Source organism: Lacerta agilis, chromosome 3, assembly GCF_009819535.1.
Source record: "Lacerta agilis isolate rLacAgi1 chromosome 3, rLacAgi1.pri, whole genome shotgun sequence".
NCBI lineage: Eukaryota > Metazoa > Chordata > Lepidosauria > Squamata > Lacertidae > Lacerta > Lacerta agilis.
This window is the reverse complement of record NC_046314.1, coordinates 600984-624157: the sequence shown is the minus strand read 5'-3', so window position 1 is coordinate 624157 and position 23174 is coordinate 600984. Positions and strand designations below refer to the sequence as shown.

Below are 23174 nucleotides of genomic sequence, written 5' to 3'. Positions count from 1 at the left end.
GGTTGGACTGGATGGCCCTTGTGGTCTCTTCCAACTCTATGATTCTATGCTATGGTCACTCCCATTTCCCACTCTTCTTCTCCCCCCCCCCAAAAAAAGTCCAAAATCAAGCCACTGGGAACTGAGAAAAGAAAGTCCACAGCAACAATACTTTGGGGAATTCATCTAACAGCAGGAAATGTGAACTGTGTATGTCGAATGGTGGGGAAGAAAATGTGAGGATCCTGATGGGAAAGGTCAAGTATGTGAAGATTTGTTTGCCAGTGGGCAATTCCCTAAACTGCCAAATAATTCACAATGTGTTATTTATCTAATTTGTAAAAATTGTTCATTCATATACATCCCTTCACAGGCTCTGCCCATGATGCCAAGAAGCCAATACAATTCTCATCAGTGCTTAGTCAACGTGCAATAAATTCAGCATGTTGGCTCTCCTACCTTGCAAGTGTCTGTAGAACACTTCAGAAAGAAAGGATCATAGGAGGAAGTATTATAGCTTTCTAAAAATGCACTGCCCTGTAAAAGAAGGAAAAGTGGAAGTCAAGCTATGGGTGCAACATAATACTTATGTAAAGGTAAAGGGACCCCTGACCATTAGGTCCAGTCGCGGACAACTCTGGGGTTGCGGCACTCATCTCGCTTTATTGGCCGAGGGAGGTGGCATTTGTCCGCAGACAGCTTCTGGGTCATGTTGCCAGCATGACTAAGCCGCTTCTGGCGAACCAGAGCAGTGCATGGAAACGCCGTTTACCTTCCTGCCAGAGCGGTACCTATTTATCTACTTGCACTCTGACGTGCTTTCAAACTGCTAGGTTGGCAGGAGCAGGGACCGAGCAACAGGAGCTCACCCCGCCGACCTAACCAGCAAGCCCTAGGCTCTGTGGTTTAGACCACAGTGCCACCCGCATCCCTTAATACTTATGTAGCAGCTAGCTAACAGGTAGCTAATATTTTCTATGTAATCCCTAAAGTACACCTTTCAGATAAAATATCATAGATGAATAATCACAGTATTTCAACATTTAGCTAGCATTTACTCCATCATCTTAATGCATTAATGGCACCATTGATTTCATAAATCAAGTCACAATAGTAATTTTTTAATCTTTCAGCATTACCGAGGTTGTCATTTTTTTGTACAATGGTCCCCAAATTACAAATTATGTGTATTAAGCAGCCATCTGTTACCAAAAATAGGTTTTGTGGTCACTAAATGTCAAATTACATATCGCATTAAGCACATATTTTTAAGGTGTACTTATCACCAGCAATTCTCCCCCCCCCCCAAAAAAAAGGATCTGTGTGGGGCCCCATGTGGATTTGACAACCCCTTCGCCAGCCCTCCTGCTGCCTTCCAAAAGTCAGGTAAGAGAGGCACTGGCCTTTGGGAAGGTGAGAAGCTCTGGCAGGGTCCTAGAGCCCTCCCACCTTCTTCACAAAGGTGGAAAGCATGTTAGGGCTGGTGTGTGTGTGTGTGTCAAATGTTGCCAAGGGCCACCAAAAAAGGCCTCATGGGCCACATGCAGTCTTCAGGGTGTGGGTTGGACCACCCTGAGAGAAACCTTTCTCCTCACACTGATTTCTTCTCTAAGTTTTTATCAAAAGGTGCTATTTGCAGTATGTAGAAACTTCAGAGTAAAAATAAGTTGTGAGGTGTTTTCAAGAGGAAAACAGCATGTGTCCATGAGGCAAGAGAGAGGTTTTTTTTAAAAAAAAAAAAAAACCCACCTGACATGGTCCTGATCCAGAGCAGGGCCCCCCACAGAAATACTTTGTCTGAAAAAATGAAGTTGCCAGTGCTAGGTATGCTAAAAAAATTGTGCTGAACATAACATTTAATTTGAAGGACTTCTTAATCAAAGAGTGGGACACATGACAAAACTACACCATACTGTTATCTCAATTATAAGCTTGTATATCTGCTCCAAAACAAGAAACCTTGCAATCTGCAGCTCCATGGTGAAGCTAACGCTTTTCAACAAAAACGAGTTGGCATCCCCAATTAAGTGCAGCACAGGAGTCTTTTGCCAATGGCACTCACAGGAGAAACCACATCACAAACCAGGTAGCACAGGTGTTATCACATACAGGTGGGGCCTTCAATATACAGCTTGGAAACACAAATTAAGCTTTCATTTCATTGCAAGGATTGTAGCTCCGCAAACAAATGTAGGATACATCCCTGCTCCAATGAGCTTACAATCTTGTATGGTGTACACCTTTGTGTAGTACACACCTTTTGGAGTCAAAGTGTTGCATCAGACAGTTGATAAACGATGTCCTTAACTGTCCCGCTTGGTTCTCTCTTTCACTTCATGATATCTATAGTGCAGGTAACACTGAATACAGAGTATCTCACCACACAATTCAGCAGCAGCATTGACAGAACACGTGAGAAACATCAGAAAGTGTGAGCCCCTGAACCTTGTCTACTGGGTTTTTGTCTGGCGCTTTTTGCAGGCCATGGCACTGAAGGGACCCCAAGCGTCTTCTGTCTTCAAGGATATTTTGTGGTGTCACTATTCTTGTGCCGAGCCTGATATCTCCTGTAGGACTGGATCGGTGAAGGTATAGGGAGAAAGAAAGGGTTATGGGAATGGTAAGCGCTGAAGTCGCGAAGAGGCTCGTGTTCTGAAGGTGGAGGCTGCTGTGTAGGTAGAGAGAGTTCAGAAGCTGAAGCGTCAGAAGGCGGCTCAGAAGCAGCAGCTGGAGGAGGAGGAGCAGGAAGGTTTTGCAAAGTAGCTGAAGGGCTGGGCAGTTCTGAGGAGGTCAGCTGTAAGAAGGGAGACTGAAAGAAAAGAGAAGGCGAGTGGAGGAAAGGGGGAACTGGAGGAAGCAAATGAAAGAAATGAGGTGGGACTGAGGGAGGAAGCATGACGGAGGGGAGAACGATGATTGGTGGAGATGTGGAAGGGGAGACGGAAAGGAGAGAGAATGGAAATGGGGGCAGAAAAGAGGGGAAGTATGAGCCAGAGGGAGAAGACTCAAAAAGTGGGTGGAAAGGAGGAAGCAGCACACAAAGGGAGGCTGGGGAACCAGGATCAGATGAAGCCTAACGGAATGGAAGACACAAGCAAAGGACAAAACAAATATATGAACAGAAAAGCACAGAAGGCAACAGCTAATACAAGGAAGTTACAATTCCAGTATGGCAAGCACCGCTCTTCCTTTGTACAAAAGGTGCATACTGGTTTATTTTAGATTCAGGTAGGTAACTGTGTTGGTCTGACACAGTTGAAATAAATAAAAATAAATGTCTGAAGAAGTGTGCATGCACACAAAAGCTTATACCCAGAACAAACTTACGTTAGTTAGTCTCTAAGGTGCTACTGGACATTTTATTTATTTATTTATTTTTATTTTATTTGTATACCACCCTTCATCCAAAGATCACAGGACAGTTCACAACATAAAAATAGAAAATATGGACCCAATCCTAGGAATCATTCGTAAATATACCTCCCCCTCTCCCTATTTACAAGGGGCAGCCCCTTTTCTCTACTACATTACACCCCCCCAATAAATCATCACTGACCCAATTTTTGCAGATGTTTTGTTGAAATGTCATTAGTGTGCATGGCTGGTTCAGGCTTCAGCAACCAGCACCAGGTCTTCAGGAATATCTGAGTGGGAGGCTGAAGTTTGCCTCAGGTGCTCAAGTGTGTGCACTCTAAGGGCATTTCACACAGCAGTAGCTGAAGTTCGTTATGAACGGACTGCAGGACATTCAGAGTTTTGTTAATATTATCTTTTATAGCCAAACAAGGCAACAACTTCTAACATTGTGTATGCCATCAAATGCCAACAGTGCCCTTCAGCTCTCTATATTGGCCGAACGGGCCAAACCCTACGCCAAAGGATAAATGGACATAAATCTGACATCAGGAATCACGAGACAGAGAAACCAGTAGGAGAACACTTCAATCTCCCAGGACATTCTATACAAGATCTCAAAGTAGCTGTCTTAATACAAAGGAATTTCCAAAATAGACTGGAAAGAGAAGTTGCTGAATTGCAACTTATTACCAAACTCAAAACCACGGAGAGACCTGGTCTGAACAAAGACATTGGATTCTTATCTCATTATAAAGCTATTTTTAGCCATCTCACCTTGCTTTTTCCTGTAAGACCAATTGCAGTTGTTAACAGTCGTAAAAGGTTTTCCACACCTATCAGCCAATCACCCATTCCCACCACCCTTCTGAGCAATACCCCTCCCCATCCTCTCACTATCTATAAGGGTTTGGTGACTTCTGTTTAAGTGTATCTGCATGCACACAAAAGCTCATACTAAGAACAAACTTAGTTGGTCTCTAAGGTGCTACTGGAAGGAATTTTTTTTATTTTGTTTCAACTATGGCAGACCAACACGGCTACCTACCTGTAAAGGGAACAAGCTGTTGGGAACAAGTTGTTATAGCATTAATTATACAGTATGCAGCACATAGGATAGCATATTCAGCAACATGTAATAATAACTACGTTTCTAGTTTCATCTTGAAACATGGATAGGTAGGTAATTTCTTGCTTTGTGTTCCAAAAGAAAAGGACTCTTGTCCTTCAAAACTGTGTCTGCCCACAAATATGCAAAACAGATAAGCAACCACAAATAATTTGATATGGTAATACACAGCCCTAAAGAGAGTATGAAATCTGAAAACTGATTTTTAAAAACTGAAAGCCGTGTACATTGGAAAATATGCCGTCATATGTGTTTTCAATATTGGATTATATCTTTTTGTTTAATCCTGTTGTCTTGAGTCTCTGTCTCTTTCTCTCTCTCTACAAAACCCAACCACAGATCAGCCACTGGCCCCCGTGGTTATTTTCTAATTTTGGGTATTTTCATTATTAAGAAGCAAAGCCAGGAGGAGAGGGCAAGCGATGACACTGCTTGCATAGAACAGCATTATATTTCAAAGAACAGTGACTTGAGTTTTGCCCACATTAGGGTGTAAACATGCATGTGGATTGAACAAATCTGATTTTTCTGTGTGTGCTTTCACCCACATATGAGAACTATTTCAATGTTTCTCACTGACAATTGTGGGCAGTGCTTGAGGAGATATCTGTGCTGTGTTCTTGTCTGCTCTCAGCTTCCCCTAGATTACTGTCCATTTTTCCCATTTAACTTCTTTCTTGTTTTTGGTGCATTTATCTGGAAGTTCCAGGCATCAGGTCCTTCATGACACATGTGCAGGTTTTGTTTACCTGTGTGCACACACAATTTTTCAAAAAACTTTTTTGTCCACAGCATTGTGCATCCAAGAACTTCCAGTAAAGCAAACATTTCAAACATGTTTCACAGTGGGCAAAATGAGGGTTTGGTGTTCCTAAAAATAAAGTAATGAAAATAGATGCATGGGGTTTTTATTTTTTAGTTAGTTATTTAGTTATTAACCTTGTTAGTCATGTGTTATACAAAAAGATCTCAAACAACTTATAAAACATTTAAAACGTAAGCATGAAAGGCTCTTCTTGATTCCTCCCCAAATCTGCAGCTATGCGCCCCGCTGTGGTTAGAACCAGCAGGACCAGCAAAGAGCAACTAGGTGGGAGGAGTTGTGGGTCCCTCCAGTTTCCTGGCCCTCCTCCACTTCAGAAAGACACCATGCAGTGTGGAAAACATTGCCTCCACCAACCACTGAAGTAGCATCAGGTTTGTGATTTACAAATACAAACATGCATTACAAGTAAAAAGAAAGAAAAAGTAAATTCCATGCAGTCACAAGCGTGTTCAAGGCAGGACAGGGAGAGAAGACCTATACAGGGAGGAATTTGGAGAGCATTTGTTATTTGTTCTGCTCATTCCCCACCTCCTATACCTGCTTACATCCTAAGGGGACATGTGCAAGCTGGATAAGTTAATAGGAAGCACAAGGTTCTGAAGAAGAAAGGAAGTACTGGTAGCAGGGGCATAGCAAGGGGGGCGGGCTGCCCCATGTTCCATACTGGAGGGGGTGAGAAATTATCAAGGAACCATTTGGGGGGGGGATTTCGGAAAAAAATAATTTTTTGCCTGCTCCGAAGGTCTTATCTTACTATACTAGGGATTATATAGCTATATATGAAATTTCATGCATATCGGTTAATATCTTGACCCTCCTCCACCAAAATAGCTGTTTACTTGGCTGTTTTCCTATGTCGTGAAGACTGAAATTTCAGTTCAGTGGAGCACTTACTGTTCCCAACCCTAACCCTGTGGAAAGCCATCTAATTAGACTTTAATTTGATTTTGAGATTTTTTAGGAGGTAATTTAATTATTGTTTGATTTTATACCAATGTTATGTATCTGATGTTAGCCACCCTGAGCCCGACTTCAGCCAGGGAGGGTGGGATATAAATAAAAGTTTTTTATTATTATTACTTGTTATTATTATGAAATAACGTAAAACCATTTTTTCCAGGGGGGGATCAATGGGGGGGGTTGACAAGAAATTTTTCACACCTGACCTTCCCATGCCTTACGGGGGGGGGGGGTGACAAAAAAAATTTGCCCCCGGGTACCAATTTACCTTGCTACGCCCCTGACTGGTAGTGTATTTTGCTACTTGAGTTAATGAACTACAAGTTCCATGATTCCAATAAAATGACACTGCCAGTGCCACTTGCCTGAAGGAAGAAAGACATCAGACCTCTTTGCCATGACTCACAAGCCAAAGACCTGCACTGTGTCATAGGCTGAAAAGGACAATGTTCTGATCCCATCCTTGGGCAACACCAAGAACAAACTTAGTTGGTCTCTAAGGTGCTACTGGAAGGAATTTTTATTTTTATTTTATTTTTACTATGGCAGACCAACACGGCTACCTACCTGTGCCAGGACCATCTTCAGGACTCACGGACCTGAGGATGCCACCCTAACACTAATCTCTGATTCAGAGGAGCACTCTCTCATTGTACTCTTGTCACCTCAGGCAATGGCTGCAAGGGCACTTAAGTCACCCAGCTCCTCTGGGCAGACAGAGCCAACCTGTTATAGGCTTTTGTCAAGACTCAGCTCACTCATACAACTGCCATAGTAGGACCCTGGGAACTCTCCAAGGTCCTGCAGGGGACTTCAACGCCTGACCTGACCTCTTGACTGGGCATCAGCAGGCTTCTCCTGTGTGCCTTGAGCTCACATAGAACATGGCACCTTGCTGACTACTATCGCTTTCCCAACATTATTTTTTTCCTGGGGGAAGGGGAGAATAGGCAGCATAGCAGCTAGCAGAGGTCCTGGGGAGTGAGCAGAACCATGATGAGGGGCTGTTTGACACAGGTTATGCTCACTTCAATTCTCCTTGCAAGAACTGAAACGGAGTGCTCTCAAAGTTAAGCATCCCTGCTTTAAATTTCTGCCTCATTCCTTAAATCAAACACCATGGATTACTGCAACACACTCTATGTGGGGCTGTCCTTGAGGATAGTCCAAAAGCTGCAGTTGGTGCAAAATGCAGCGGCTCAACTGCTCACAGGACCTGTTACCCTGTTGTTGAAATAATTGCACTGCCTGCAAATTAGCTACGAGCTGAGTTCAGTCTTGGTGTATAAAAGTCCTATACACCTTGGGACCAAGGTACCTAAAAGATTGTCATACCTTTTATATATCCAACTGATAACTGCACTCTGCAGGCGAGGGCCTCCTGCAGTTACTATCAGGAAGACCTTATCGGGAAGTTCATTTCACACCTATGTTGTGGCACCTACCCTTTGGAATTCCCTGGGCTTCAATATTTGACAGGCACTGTCTCTGTAATCTTTCTGGTGCCCATTTAAGACCTTCCATTTTCAGCAAGCCTTTTTCTCCTAAATTCAATTGCTTGAGCCTTTGGAAGAGGACTGATAACTTTCAAATTATTCCTTTGCAGCTGAGATTCCAGTAGGGTGATATGTTTATCTGAAATGCTTTGATATATTTCAGTAATCCTCTCGTGTGTGTTCAAACACTGCTCAAAATCATCCATTTTTTATGCATCTCTGAAACTTCTATTTTAAGAGCGGTCGTTCTGTCAGGAATGCTTTGATGGTGTTTCCTGCTTGGCAGGGGGTTGGACTGGATGGCCCTTGTGGTCTCTTCCAACTCTATGATTCTACACCAGATTCAACCTCAGCTGGATCTTTCTGAATTGGCTTGAGAGCTGCTAAGATCTCTTGTACAGCACCAGCGTTCAGGTCTGTTCCAGTCTCCCCTGCCATTACTTGTGCAGTTGAACTGGCAGCAGCTCCAGTTTCCTTCCTTTGGTATTCCTGTTACTCATGATCAAAGATAGCATAGAGAAACAAAGAGAATATCTGCCCAATTTGTGAAATTGTGGGTGTTTTTTTTTTGCTCAGTCTGGTAATCAAGTTGTCCTGAAGGCAGTTAGAAGACAGGAGAAGGGAGTCGCTGCTCATGGCGCCATGTGCAGACCAGAATATTTTTTCAAGCAGGATGTTGCCAGACATCAGCTTTGATCACCACATGCTTGAGGTGTAGGCAATTTTGTCTACTTAGGATCCACCATAGCCAGCAACCTTTCCATTGATGCTGAGCTGGACAAGCATATTGGCAAGGTAGCTATGGCAATGACTTGCCTCTCCAAAAGGGTTTAGGAGCATGTGATGCTAACTTCCAATACCAAGATGGAGGTCTACCGGACTTGTGTGTTCAGCTTGCTGCTTATGAAGTGAATAATGGGCACCTTACACCCGCCAGGAGGGATGTCTCAATGCCTTCCACATGGGCTGTGTCAGGAAGATTTTGGACATCAGATGGCAGAGCAGAGTCTCAAACAAAAATGTTCTCTCCTGAGCCCACTTCTATCTCCACAATGTCTATCCTGGCTTGGTCATGTACGCAGAATAGAAGATGGCAGGATCTCCAAGTATGTGCTCTATGGACAGCTGGCTTCAGGCACCAGGCCCATTGTCAGACCCTCTCTGTGTTACAAAGTTGTCATCAAATGTGACATGAAGGCTGGCAAAAATGAACCAAGCCATGAGGGAATCCCTTGCAGACGATTGCAATGCCAGGAGAAAGACAGGTTGTGTATCCACAGCAATGACCAGAGAAGGATTGACTGCTGGGAGGAGCACAGAGAAGAAATGCCATGCTGTACTTGTAGCAACAAAACCAGACTCCTTCATCTGCCCCACCTGCAATAAAACATGTCTCTCCCGTATCAGTCTCTATAGCCACAGCAGGTGCTGTAACTCTCCAACAGTTTGACTTATCTCCCAATGGTTCAGTCTTCCACTGTCTCCCAAGACAGATGGGTGACAACAACAACTATTCTATACCTGCCTATATAGCACTTTTTCACCCTCACAACAACCTGTGAGATAGGTTACTATTATTCCCATTTTACAAATGGGGAATAAGGATGGAGAATAGCAATGCTCAAAGCTATGCAATGAGTCCATAATATCATCCTGAACCTGGTTATCTGTGTTTCAAATCCAAATATTTATCTGACAGTTCATGGCTCCATGGCTAGGCTTTTTGTTTCATCCTGTAAGGTATACTTGTCCAGTTCCATCTACTTCATTGAGTTTGCAAATTGGAATTTTCAATCCAATTCCCTTTGCTCTGCATTAATGCTCCCACACCATTTCCCTCAAAAATATGGGCTTGTCCTCCCTCCAGTTATTTTGAAAGTTTGCTGCCTTTGTCTTGCAACTATATCTTCATAGTTCTGTATACAAAGTCCTTTGTGAAGAAGTCATCTAATTATTTGAAGAAACAAAATTTATCCAATTTGATGAACCAACAACACCATTCTGTTAGCAAATGATGAAATATACAACTAGCAAAGAACATGCCACACATCCACCTCCATGTTCCCCTCTCCGCTAGTCACACACATCTACGTATCTACTGAAAGGAAACCATAATACAGTAGGTGGGTCCCACTCATTCTGGAATGCAGCAAGGGGAAAGCAAACACTGAGAGCCACTAAGGAGCCTGAATGCCATACTCTGTACTGTTATGCTCCTGCACCCATAACTTGCTCTTTCCTATATGACCAAATCTCCCCCAGGGTGAGAGGCTGGGAGGAAAAAGGAGGGATCCTAGGAGAGAGCTGGGGGGGGGTGAAAATTGCCTCTAGGAGAGGACTTGTTCTGTTTTTAGTTTTTGGAGCTGTTATTTTAGTGTATTGTGAAAATCTTTAATAAAATAATTGATTTACAAAATAAAACCAAATCAATCTTCAGTGCAGAAGGAAAGGTCTTTATTTGTTAAACAAATTGAATAAAGTCCTCAATTTGTCTGTTCAAACCCAGATAATGCTGAAGTACTTTGTTTAAAAGATGGTACCACACTTCAGATTTATGCTTCAGATAAACACTGCATCCTCCCATGCTCATAAGCTGTTCTGAATAAAAAGTACACAATCTACGTCTACTGAGCCATTCAATTGTCTAGACTACATGTAAACATTCTGAGGGCTACATTGACCAATGGGGTTGCTCATTAGAGCGCCTGAAATTCTGATTCTTTTTACTCTTAATTGGTACAACAAACAATATATTTTCCTCACACAAACACACTTCTCTATGATGAACTTGTAAGAGCTCAAGGCATGTTCTGTGAGCCTTTTGCTATCAAAATAACTATTAATTCTATGCAGACAATTTTGATCCCAGCCTTAGTCAAAGGAAACAAACTCTACAATTTTGCTAACATCCCTCCAAACGCCTTTCAGTAACAAAACAGTTTTCTTTACCAATACCTTCTTATTACAGTAGTTTAGATAAAGGGAGAGCTGCTTTCGCTTCCTTTCCTCTATTTCTTCACTTGACTGGTTGTCAACTTTGTCCTGAATTTTCTGTAGTAGCGGGCTTGAAACATTCTCAAACCACTTCTTGTACAGCATTTCCCTCCTCCTTAGAGCTAAGAAATCATTGTGCTTCAAATACCTGTCTACTTCCTAATTGACAGAGAGACCATTGTTAACAAAGCTGAGTCGCTTATGAACCAGTAAAACAAATTACTTTAAACCAGACACTATTCAAAAATAAAGGACATCTGAAAGAGGCAAGTCATTAATCAACTAAAACCTAAGGGGTGCTTGACACACTGAAATATCTGTACACAAACAACATGCATTTTAATCAAATGTGTAGCCAACTTGTATACCATTATGCTGAAAATTGCATACTTTGTTTTTTTGCTGCACCAATATCTGCTTTGGAACCACAGCCAATCATATGACAACGGAATGTGAAGATTACTACTGTGTATGGTTTGCTACATGGAAACAACTTATCTGTAGGACTTTTGTAACATGTAAAGCAGCTGTACTACAACACTAGAAAAAGTGTGTACAGTGGTACCCCGCAAGACGAATGCCTCGCACAACGAAAAACTCGCAAAACGAAAGGGTTTGCGATTTTTTAGTTGACTCGCGAGACGAATTCGTCTATGGCCGTGCTTTGCAAGACGAATTCGTCTTGCGCAGTACCACTGTAAGCCGGCTGGAGCCGCGCCACGCCGCGTTTTAAAGCTGCAGCAAGTGAACAGCAGCGCTGCTGTTCGCCCACTGCAGCCTTAAAACGCGGCGCGGTCCGGTGCCGGTCGGAAGGGGCACTGGCCGATCGCGCCCGCCATCTTGGGTGGACATGCGCAGTCGACCCAAGATGGCAGACGCGATCGGCCGGCACCCTTTCCGACCGCAGCCGCGCCGCGTTTTAAAGCAGCAGCGGGCGAACAGCAGTGCTGCTGTTCGCCCGCTGCAGCCTTAAAACGCGGCGCGGCGCGGTCCGGTGCCGGTCGGAAGGGGCACTGGCCGATCGTGCCCGCCATCTTGGGTGGACATGCGCATGTACAGACATATGCAGTCCACCCAAGATGGTGGGCGCGATCGGCCGACGCCCCTTCCAACCGGCACCCCCGGACTTTTTCCCCATAGGAATGCATTAATTAAATTTTAATGCGTTCCTATGGGAAACCGTGCCTCGCAAGACGAAATTATCGCAAGACGAAAAGACTTGCGGAACGAATTAATTTCGTCTTGCGAGGCACCACTGTATTCAGAAAAGGTTGCTTTGCAGATAGGAATAAACTAATTAACAGCAAGGCTAGAATTTCATAGTTGAGAGATGCAAAATATACAGACCACATGCCACAATTCTGTTTGGCCTTAAGGACTCCTGAATACTTTATGAGAATCTCATTGACTTTTGAAAATTTACATTTCTTGCTATTATAGTTTTGAAGAAAGTCTTGACAGCATGGCTTTCACAGGTGGTCTGACAAGAATGAGGGTGGCTTTAGGAGCTAGCCCAGCCTCTCTCAACCTTGAGTCCCCAGATGTTGTTGAACTACAACTCTCATCATCCCAGACCACTGGTCCTGATAGCTAGGGATGGTAGGAGTAGTAGTCCAACAACATCTGGGGACTCGAGGTTGAGAGAGGCTGGGCTAGACTGAAATTCTGGAATGAAGCGGATTGTCATACTAACTGACTGGAACTCCACAGGTGCCAAGGAACTGAATAAGAAGCCAGACCAGCTAAAGATACTCTCTGGCCAAGAACCACCTCAAAGAACAAGGTGAGGCATGTTTGAGGGGCAAATACATCGCACATACTGGCATTTTCCAAAAGTAGCATACAAGACTATAAAGGCATAGAATTGTAGTTGGAAGGGACCACAAGGGTCATCTAGTCCAATCCCCTGCAATGCAGGAACATCCAACTGTCCCATACGGGGATCAAACCTGCAACCTTGTCATTATCAGCACCACGCTCTAACCAACTGAGCTAAACAACTCCATTATTCTTATGTGAGTAGTGGAGCCAAGTCAAGGCAAATCCACACCAAGGTACACATGGCGCTAGAAGATGCACACAGCCCAGCAGCTGATGCATTTGCAACAGCTCACTTCTAGGAGCTGGAAACCTACGATACCCCATTCTTCACCTAACTGAACTATGACCAACAACACCTGGTGCAGAGTGGTCAAGACACAGGTGTCAGGCCCAAGTAACTAACACAGAGTGGAGGTAACACAGCAGAGTTTGTAAAAGGAGCTTAAGGTGATGCAATTGTAGAAGAATAAAAGAGCAGGGAAGGAAAGACATGGGATAAATATATCCAAGGGTAAGTGAACACAAATGGAATAAGGCAACTTCCAATTCTTTCTAGCTAGTAGAAGGAGAGATGGCATGCATGATATTGCAGGAGACTGTCATGTTCAAACTAATGAAAGCTGATGTTTAAGGTTTTTAAAAACCTTAAACCTTTTTAAAAACCCACATAATTTGGGTCTTAAAAAAGCAAATTATTTGTTAACTCCATTTCTTACAGGGGAAAAGACACATGGGATTTCTATAACCAACACATTTAACATTCCTAATTTTGTTCTTTAAATAGCATGCATGAGAGAGGCAATCACGGCATGTGGGGAGGGAGCCTTTATCTCTTTTCCCCACACTGTGTGGTCCTGATGTAAACTACCCTCCTTAGCCCCAGGACAGTTTTCTCCACTCATGGCTGCTGCTTATGGAACACAATGCAGGCATGCTAACCATTATATACATTTAACATCATGGCTAGTTTGTCCCACAGTAGTTTCCATATACCACATCTATAATGCCACTAGAAAAATAACATTTCAAGATCCAAGTCAAAAATGTGAAAGGTATCAGATTCAAAAGATATTTCAGCAACCATTGTTGTAGGCAAATGCATGAGGGCAGGCAAGCTGCATCTTTTCTCTTGGGTCAGTTGGTCGCTCCAGGAGGAAAGACGCAGTCCGCCCACTAGAGTGAAGGCAGACAGATGCACAGAGCCTGAGAATGTGCTTCTTAGGCTCCATGCACTTGAGTGCAGCCTGGCTGCCTTTGGCCAGGAGGGCACACTGCATCTTTCCTCCCAGAGCAACCAACTGCCCCAAGAGGAAAGACAAAGCCCACCCACTTGGGCAAAGGCAATGCCCTTCCAGCTTGCGCTTGAGCCAGAGTGGAATCAGAGCCACCCTCGAACTGCTCAGCTGGGCAGGAGGAAGCCTCTCGCCCCCCAGCTGAGCAAGCACTGACACCTTTCCAGCTTGTGAGAGAGCTTCCTTGAACCGCTCAGCTGGGAGGGAAGCATAGACACTCACTCAGCTGTGGGGCAGAAGGCTCTCCCCTCAGCTGAGCGGTTCAAGGAAGTCCTGGGCTCGTGCAAACTGGAGAGGCATTGGGGCTCACTCACCTGTAGGGCTGGGCAATGTATCTCAGCTGCTTCTTCCATCCGTAAGATGGGGAGGAAGAAACAGCCTAGACACATTCAAGACATCATGATATATCAGCATATCGCAGTATTTAGCTGCTGATCTATCACAATGTGGAAAGCCAGGTATTGCCCAGCCCTACTAGGCTTCTTCATATCTGTAGGTCTTCCTCAAACGTTAGAAAGACATATTGCAAACCGACACTGTATTTTGTTTCTTACCCTCACAAAGCAGTTCTCTTTTTCCAGCAGGGCCTGGGTGGAACCAACAACATCCTGTCTTTCATTAACTATAGCCTAATAAAATACCAGCAAAATCTGTGAAGTAAAACTGCTGAATGAAAAGCAGTAATTAAGAATTAATTCTATGAGCAGGACAGCACTGTAGGATAAGTAGATCCATGATTAAAGAAGACACAGGAAATAAAGCTACATAAACATCTTTTAAAAATTAATGGGATTTGGGTAAGTGCAACTTTGAGGCTATATTGAATTAGAGATAATCTTGGAGTAGAATAAAAAGAGAAACAAAAAATGATGGAAGAAGTTGCCATTATTAATTCTTGTACAGATCAGAAGGTTAGAAGAAAAGCAGACTTTTCTGGTTGGAGCTATTAATCCATCATGCTTTAAGACATTTTAAATTAATTTAGAATATGTAGAATACATATTTAGAATATTTAATACTATTAGTATTTACATTAAGAATACATCCTAAAATTGTACAACAAACGTATCAATAAAACATTAATATTTTGAGTTTTAGCACAAGTAAAAAAATATTCCCCAGAGTATACAATAGTGTGCTCCACTTCAATCCTATTTCAGAAATGCTGCACCACTGTAACTAGATAGCTACTGAATCAAAAGGTCAATAATTTAGTGATAAGCATCTAAATCTAATTCAGGGGCAAACTTACAATCTTTCTTTTGCTAAGCAGACCCAAAATAATTCTAGGCATTAAATCGTCCTGTGGGAAGGATCCTGGTGTCTTTTTATTTTTTGTTGCTGTTTTAAAATGTGTTTTAAAGCTTCTTGTAAATGATATTTGATATTGGAAATATTCCAGAACATAAACAACTGTAATAAATGAATAAATAACTTGCAGTCCTACATACATATATTCTTTACCCAAATAGACGTCACATTTAAAAAGTTGTTTCATTTTAATTTAAAAAAATAATTAAAATATAACTGCAGTATAAAAATCCCCATGCAGAGCAGACAAGAACTGAGCTTCATCTGAACCCCAAACTATATGGAACTCAAAATACAGATGACTTTACAACAACAAAGTGGCTGTCAGTCCTTGTGTACCTTGTAGTAATATATTTTGTCAGCCTCATGCTCTAAGAAACCTGTTAACAAGAGTTTCCACCTTCTCTCCAAAGCTGAGAAAGCTTTATTAGAGTAGTGCCAGTACTGATTTCTTACTACTGCCGCCAAACTCAGGTGTACCTGCGCAATGGAAAAATGTTTCAGCCAGTTTTCAGAATCTTTGGTCCCTCCAGGTTGAATACTTCTGCCAGCCTTGCTGGGTGATCTACTCAAGGGTGTAGAAACTGCTGGAAGAGACTTACAAGAAAGCAGGGTGCAGTGAGGAATCAGAGTGAATACTGTATACCATATTATATCAACCCCAAATTCAAATTTGCCTACACAAAGGATACAGTATTATCCCCAGCATTCATCCAAAAGAAAGTTGAGAAGGATGGAACACTACATCCTGAAATCTTTTGCTTTCCTTAGAATACTCAGAATTGGCTAGATTAACAGGCAGAATAAGAAATCAGAGAGATCAGCAGTCAGAATTAGATTGGAGTAAATTTTTAGAATATTTAAAAGACAGTAAAAATGTGTAAACACTTACAGGTGTGATGAAATTCTTGCAAAGCAACAGAGAAAAGGAAAATTATAGATGGGAACATTAGAATTTGCACAATTAGATATAATTGAGAGAAAGCGGATGAATGATGTATCCTGGAAAACTAATACAGAGGTGGAGGGAAGTCAAAAACTCAGCGGAGTTTAAGATATAATGTAAACCATGTAAAAGTAACAAAAGTGTACTTATTTTTGTTTCTTTTTTGTTTTGACTTTATGATGCAAAAACAATAAATAAATAAAAAGAAAGAAAGAAAGAAAAAATCTTTTGCTTTCAGTTCGGTGCAGACAGTACTTAAATGAAATGTAATTCCTTTCCCAGGTCTCTAGAAAATGGAGTGCCCATTTCCAAATGGAAACAGGGCCACATGTGGGCCATCATAGTCTGCTTGCTCACACCAGAATCTGGCCACCATTTCAGGGCTATAATGGTCTGGCAGCCACATTCTGCAACCACTGACTCACCTGCACTTAATCAACTGACCTGCTTGATTTTTCTTAACGCTAATCTTAAGACTACTGTATGACCTTCAAAGCAACCACATAAACATTGTGAATAAATAAAATCCTGTGCATTTCTCTGCTACTACAAACATTTGGAAACTAAACAGGACTCTTTTTTGACATGGTGAGTAATTTATATAAATTGCCTTCAATATATAACTGCCTTAGCTTAGCCACCGATGGAGCTGACAGTCCATTAACAGGAAAAACATGCACCTCAATAACAATGCTCAGCATTTGTACAGTACTTTGAGTATAATTCCTTGCAATCTCTGTCGTCCCCCTGTGTCCGATGGGGGTCTGAGGCTGAGAGAGAAAAACTTGTCCAAGGCCATGTGTGATGCAGTCATGGCAGAGGTGACATTCAAAGCCAGGATGCAAGTGCTTAGCTCAGCGCATTATTTTTATTATTTATTTCAAGTATTTATATACCACTTTTCATCTGAAAATTTCCCAAAGAAGTTCATTAGCCATTGTACTATGCCTGCTTGTAAATATGAAGATCACCCTTCTGTGCAGGATAAGGAAAATTTCCCCAGATTATTATTTATATCCCACCTTTTCTCCAAGGACCTCAAAGTGGTGCGCACACTTTCCCCTCCACTCTCCCTTTTATCCTCACAGTGACCCTGTGAGGTAGGCTAGACTGAGAGACTGAGAGTGGCCTACGGCCACCCAGTGATCTTTGGGGCAGAGTGGGGATTCAAATCCTGGTTTCCCTGGTCCTAGTCCATCACTCTAGCCACTACACCACCATTGCTTATTTTGAAATGTAAAGAATCAAGGTGTAGCTAAGGAATTTGGGTACTTATGTTAAGATCAGTTGACCTCACAATGGGAGTTTTAGATTTATTAATTCTTTAAGAAACTTAATTAAACCAAAATGAAAAGCTGCTTTAACTGTTTTGCACTGCATATTTTGTGAGAGTGCACTGCCAAAGGACTGGATATAGTCCCACGTTAAGCACCTAGTCACTCACTTGTTTTCGCTCCGCCCTCATCTGCTCCATTTGGGCCCTTGGACAGCGAAGTCTTATGAGCCACTCCAAGTCTGTACTTTCCTGCCTTGGCACTCCAGGATAGACCTAGTATGAGATGGTTAAATTTGCAAAAAGGAAAAAAAAGCCCACTAGTCTTAACAAACAATAATATTCAGAGGCCTTTAAAGAATATACTGGCTCCTCTCAACAGCTCCAGATCACAGCTTGTCAAGCCAGACGTCAACTTTCTAATAACTCCCTCTAAAAGTCTATGTATCTTGTAGGCTACTGAGTAGAATGGGGAACCAGTACTTAGTACAACAGAACTTCTCTACAATGGACAATAAGTGTTCCAAAGTTAGGTCATAGGACTGTGACATCAGTCCTCAATTCCAATTTATTCAATTCTTTGTGATGCTTTTCTTTATTCCCTAGAAGTTATTTGTTCCTTAAGGAACATGGCATAACAGCAACAGATATGTAGAAATTAGATAAGGTGACTAAGCAGAATGTTCTTGGCATGGTGTTATGGAAATATTAAGGGCTGTATCTTAGAAGTACAATGCACACATACTTCCCAAAATTCTCGTCTTCTGCTATAGTTCTGAGAAACTAAGAAACAGGCCAATTACAGCACAAACTTGCAATACATCCTCAATGATACATAAGAAACTAATTTAACAGTATTTCTATGTAGCTATCACACTAAGATTTAAATAGCTGTACAGTGGTACCTCGGCTTACGAACAGTCCTGCTTATGAACGCTTCGGGTTACAAACTCCACAAACCCAGAAGTAGGTGTCCTGGGTTGTGAACTTTGCCCTGGGATATGAACGCAATCTGCTTCCGGGGCCACGGGAAGCCTATGTAGGGAATGCACGCCTCAGGTTAAGAATGCTTTGGGTTAAGAACGGACTTCCAGAATGAATTAAGTTCATAACCCAAGGTACCACTGTAAACGACTGCATTACCACATCTCAATTTCTATGCTTTCTTTTTAAGATGCTCTGGGTGCTACGACCAAAGAATGGCTAATATATGTTTTAAACATATAAATAAATAGTCCTTGTCAGGAAACCCCCCTCCCCACGGCAGGTAACATCCCGGGATTGTTTGCAGTACAGGGAACCTCCTCCGTTGTTTGCTAGCTCGTCATCCCCCTCCTCAGGAAGAAGCGACCATTCCTCCAGTGTGGAGGGGGAGTTGGAGGCAGGAAGTCGGTGCAGGGGCTGTGAGCAGATCGCAGAGCCTCAACACCAAGGGGACAGCGGGGAAAACAGGGACAGTTTCCCACGCTCCGAGGTCGCAGACAGGAAAGATGTGGAAGGGGGAGGCGGAGGTTTAGAATCCCGCGCCTCTTTTGCTGGACAAAGAACCAGAAGAGTTCATTCCTGGACTCTGCAGAGGGATGAGATGGACATTTGAACTTTTGCTCCACTGTAAATATTTCTGCACAATAAAGAACTTAGTTTAGAAGTCCTGCGTTCGGCTGATTTCTCATGAGCAACCACTGAACGTCCTTACAGTCCTTAAGGGAGCTGAATGTGGGTGGAAAGAATTACAGCTTCCCATCTTTAATTTGCCTCACTTATAACACTTTCAAACAGATGTTCCAAGTTTTGTAATCAACACAAAACCTGTAAAACCTATTTGTTGAGTTGAAAGTTAAATGTAAAAACAACCAACAAACCATAATTCATTTCCTAATCACCAACTCTAAAAATACTACCATCCATCTGTCACCAGCCTTAGCCACAACAGGTTTCTGAAAATTCATTTCAGTTTAACTTGTATCTGTTTCCCTTCACATAACAACATGAGATAAAGAATATATAACAAATAAGTGGATAGATTATTTTTTTAACAGTATCCAGCTCCTTCTTGTCATCTATCTTTAACTGCCAGTTGTTTACTTATAAAATGTGCTGGCTGCTTTTCCATCCAAAGTTGCCCAAAGACAATACATGTCCATATGCTATTTCCTGAGCAGATGAAGTTTTGTGGCACATCCTGTTCTACATTCTGTCTCTTTAATGTTATTGTTGTTTATTAAATTTGTATACCACCCTTCAGCCATAGATCTCAGGGCCGTACACAACATAAAACAAGATACAGAGGATTGCTTCATGGGATCAGTAGGAAACTAAGTAACAGTGCTCTCTGAAATCCCCCTCCCAAGTCAGACACAGCTTCTCCTAACAAATTTTAGGGTACAATAAAAGCCACGTCTTTAAGAAGGGATAACATTTTTAAATTTTTATAAGCATTGTGGAGACATATTTAACACAAATCTTAAATATTGTGAAAGAAAGGAAGAGCAAACAGAAGAAGGCTCTTATGAACTGATGCACTGTTACCTGCATCAAATCCATCAAAAATTAAAAATCATTATGTCTGGAACTCAGAATGCATCAGCTTTATTGCATTACTTCAAGAAAACATTTGACCTTCTGTACCTGGTAAGGTGTAATAGGCATCCATTCTGCAAGCGCTATAAAATCCTCTTCTTTATCCAAATGTGAGAATCCAGTCTTTGTAGGCTGTAATGACATTTGCTGGATAAATTTGAAGTAAAAAAAACCATCTAAGGCAATGCTTACTTGAGAGTATGTCTCATTGACACATCCTTCTGACTTAAGAGTGAGCAGGAAAGGTCTCACAGCGATAGGCTGATGTGCTTTAAGTTCCAAGGGATCTCCCAGTTTCCACAAAAAAAGTGTGTTTCTTAAAAAAGGGTGAGAGCCATGTAATGCAAGTGTCTGCTCACACAAGGGTGTTCCTCTTTCCTCTCCTCCCTCCTACACCCTCCCAACCCCCTCAAATGTTCCTCTAGCATGCAAGGGGACTAGATGCAGAAGGGAAACTGAAAATCATGTTGCACAAATGGACATACTGTATATCACCACATGTTGCCTCAAGAGTATAAACTTAGTTTATTTCAGTCATTAAAAATATCATTTAATTGGGGAGGGGGAATTTCACCTTCACAGGACAACCAAGCACTGAGGAAAATAAAGTCAGTGTTGGAGTAGGAATTTTTAAAAAATCAGACTAGAAAAATTGTCTTCTAAATCAGATGCTTTAAAAAAACAGACTATATGCTTTTTAAAAACCATACTATATGCTTGGAGATATTGTGTGTGCGCATCTGACGTGGCACAGCCCTCACTACTTTAGGCTCACAAGATACAGGAAGCCCCAGCTGACACAGCGTCCAGGCGAATTAAGCAGATGTGCAAGAAGAGGGTAAGTAGAGCCCCTTAGGTTAATTAGTTTATTAAAATAAACAGTGAGACAGCTCACAACAGTAAGGGCATTGTGTGCTAAGACCCAAATCTAGAAAAAAAAACTTTTAACTCAGGAGCTAAATTCTAAGGGTCGGAAGCTCTTTAGAAAAGCTCTCAGGGGAAGGAAGTGCTCACATGCCCATGTGCTGCTTGCAGGTTTCCCACAGACACCTGGCTGGCCAGATCCAGCAGAATCTTATGTTTGTATGACATGGGAATTTCATGGTGTCTCCTACATTTTCATGTATCACATTAATTTTATTTTGAAATATTCAGTGTTGTTGTTTAAAAGTACTTAAGATGCTATACTTCTGAACTGCATATGCATAAGCACTACCACTTGTTATGTCCAAGTTGCACCAGCCAGCTGGATCCAGGAGGAGTTTAGAGCAAGAGGGAGTGTGTTTATCCCCACTGCATGTTGAGTATATGTGACACATGAATTTGGCTAATTTTGAAAAGCAAAATCTAGAGGCAGAATTTGAGCAATTATGTAGCTCTTTACTAAATCAACCCAATACCCAATTATCCAGGTTGCACACTGAGAACTTTTGTGTCACAAAGGTTCATACACATTGCTGTCCTCTTCTCAAGCTTTAGATACATTAAAGTCAGGTTACTAAAATATTGACCTTTTTTGCTTGGGCGTATCTACGATATCGATGCCGGGCTTTTGGACAGCAAACTTTTATAAGCCAGTCTTCTCCTGAGCTGTCACTATCTAAAGATGTTGCTGAATCAGTCTAGAAAAAACAACAAGCAAACACATTAAAATAAGCATAAACAATGGAAACTTTCTGCATAGATGTCTTTCCCCACCCTACCGTGACCAACCAACTAGAACTGCCATTTGTAGAAATGCCATAAGTCTACAAAGAATGTTCTTGATAAAGTTCAAGTTCTTCTCAGATGTCAACTGCTAAAAGTAATGGGGGAATCCTCATAACTAAATAATCAAGTGTGATCCCTGCCTCTTGCTGAACCGCCCATTCTAGAACAGGGATGGGGAACCTGTGGCCTCCAAAGAGTTGCTGGGACTACATGCCTCACCACTGGCCATGCTGATGAGGCCATGAAGATCTGGAGGGCCAAGGGTTCCCCATCCATGTTTAGAACAATATCATTTATAGAGGGAAATGAAGGTTGCAGTTGGGTTGGGAACACACGACTACCTCAGTGCTTAAGGTGGCCCAAACATACCTAACATACTTAAGCTGCAGGATACATGCACCACTTTGAGAAAATCTGCTGCTATTTCATGGGGGTGGGGGAAGAAAAAAACTCTTTGCATATTCATGTTATCACTAGCAGGGTATTTATAAGAATAATGATGATTTTGCAGCTTCTGGTGTTTTATTGTTTAGTATTACATTTTTGTGCTTGTAATTATGTATTTTTTCATATGGTTTTAACTATTGAAAGGCGGCTAAGGAATAAAAGATTAATGGATGGGTGTAAATGCAGAGGCAGTGAGAGATTTTACTTTATTGGGCTCCATGATCACTGCAGATGGTGACAGCAGTCACGAAATTAAAAGACGCCTGCTTCTTGGGAGAAAAGCAATGACAAACCTAGACAGCATCTTAAAAAGCAAAGACATCACCTTGCCAACAAAGGTCCGTATGGTTAAAGCTATGGTTTTCCCAGTAGTAATGTATGGAAGTGAGAGCTGGACTATAAAGAAGACTGATCGCTGAAGAATTGATGCTTTTGAATTATGGTGCTGGAGGAGACTCTTGAGAGTCCCAAGGACCGCAATAAGATCAAACCTATCCATTCTGAAGGAAATCAGCCCTGAGTGCTCACTAGAAGGACAGATCCTGGAGTTGAGGCTCCAGTACTTTGGCCACCTCATGAGAAGAGAAGACTCCCTGGAAAAGACCCTGTTGTTGGGAAAGATGGAGGGCACAAGAAGGGGACGACAGAGAATGAGATGGTTGGACAGTGTTCTCGAAGTGACTGGCATGAGTTTGGCCAAACTACAGGAGGCAGTGGAGGATAGGGGTGCCTGGCGTGCTCTGGTCCATGGGGTCACGAAGAGTCTGACACAACTGAACGACTGAACAACAACAACAAAATGCAGACACTTTAGATTATCTGTGCAAATATGTGCATGTTTCCTCACAAGTCAGCCCCACTGTACTCAATGAGATTTCCCCCCAGGTTTAAGATTGTAGCTCATCGTTTGCCCTCTATGGTTTTAAGCACACATGTAAATATTTTTCCCAAGCTCTGTGCTTTTATGGTTCTGAGACTCTTAGCCCCGAGTTTAAACTTTTATGTCAATGGTTTCCTCAACCTGCCTTGCCTTGTAGATACAAAGGAAGATCTCAT

At 42.1% G+C, this 23174-nt stretch overlaps 1 protein-coding gene across 8 annotated transcripts in view; it reads right to left on the bottom strand.

The window, feature by feature from the left end:
- Positions 1 to 23174, bottom strand: part of LOC117044778 (protein FAM228B-like) — a 30918-nt gene that overhangs the window by 5160 nt on the left and 2584 nt on the right. For 2 of the 8 annotated variants that reach the window (XR_004426352.1, XR_004426349.1), the window contains exons 2-9: positions 21473 to 21583; positions 20010 to 20093; positions 17553 to 17657; positions 15643 to 15759; positions 14406 to 14480; positions 10700 to 10897; positions 2237 to 3052; positions 439 to 516 (exon numbers count right to left, since the gene is read on the bottom strand). Coding sequence is in view for 3 of the 8 variants with exons in the window: in XM_033145562.1 (XP_033001453.1) it covers positions 439 to 516; positions 10700 to 10897; positions 14406 to 14480; positions 15643 to 15759; positions 17553 to 17657; positions 20010 to 20093; positions 21473 to 21583 (768 nt within the window). In the remaining 5 variants the exon portion in view is untranslated. Of the gene's footprint in view, positions 1 to 438; positions 517 to 2236; positions 3053 to 10699; positions 10898 to 14405; positions 14481 to 15642; positions 15760 to 17552; positions 17658 to 20009; positions 20094 to 21472; positions 21584 to 23174 lie in introns of those variants that run through there. The other 6 variants (XM_033145562.1, XM_033145564.1, XR_004426350.1 and 3 more) reach the window with 5 other exon arrangements.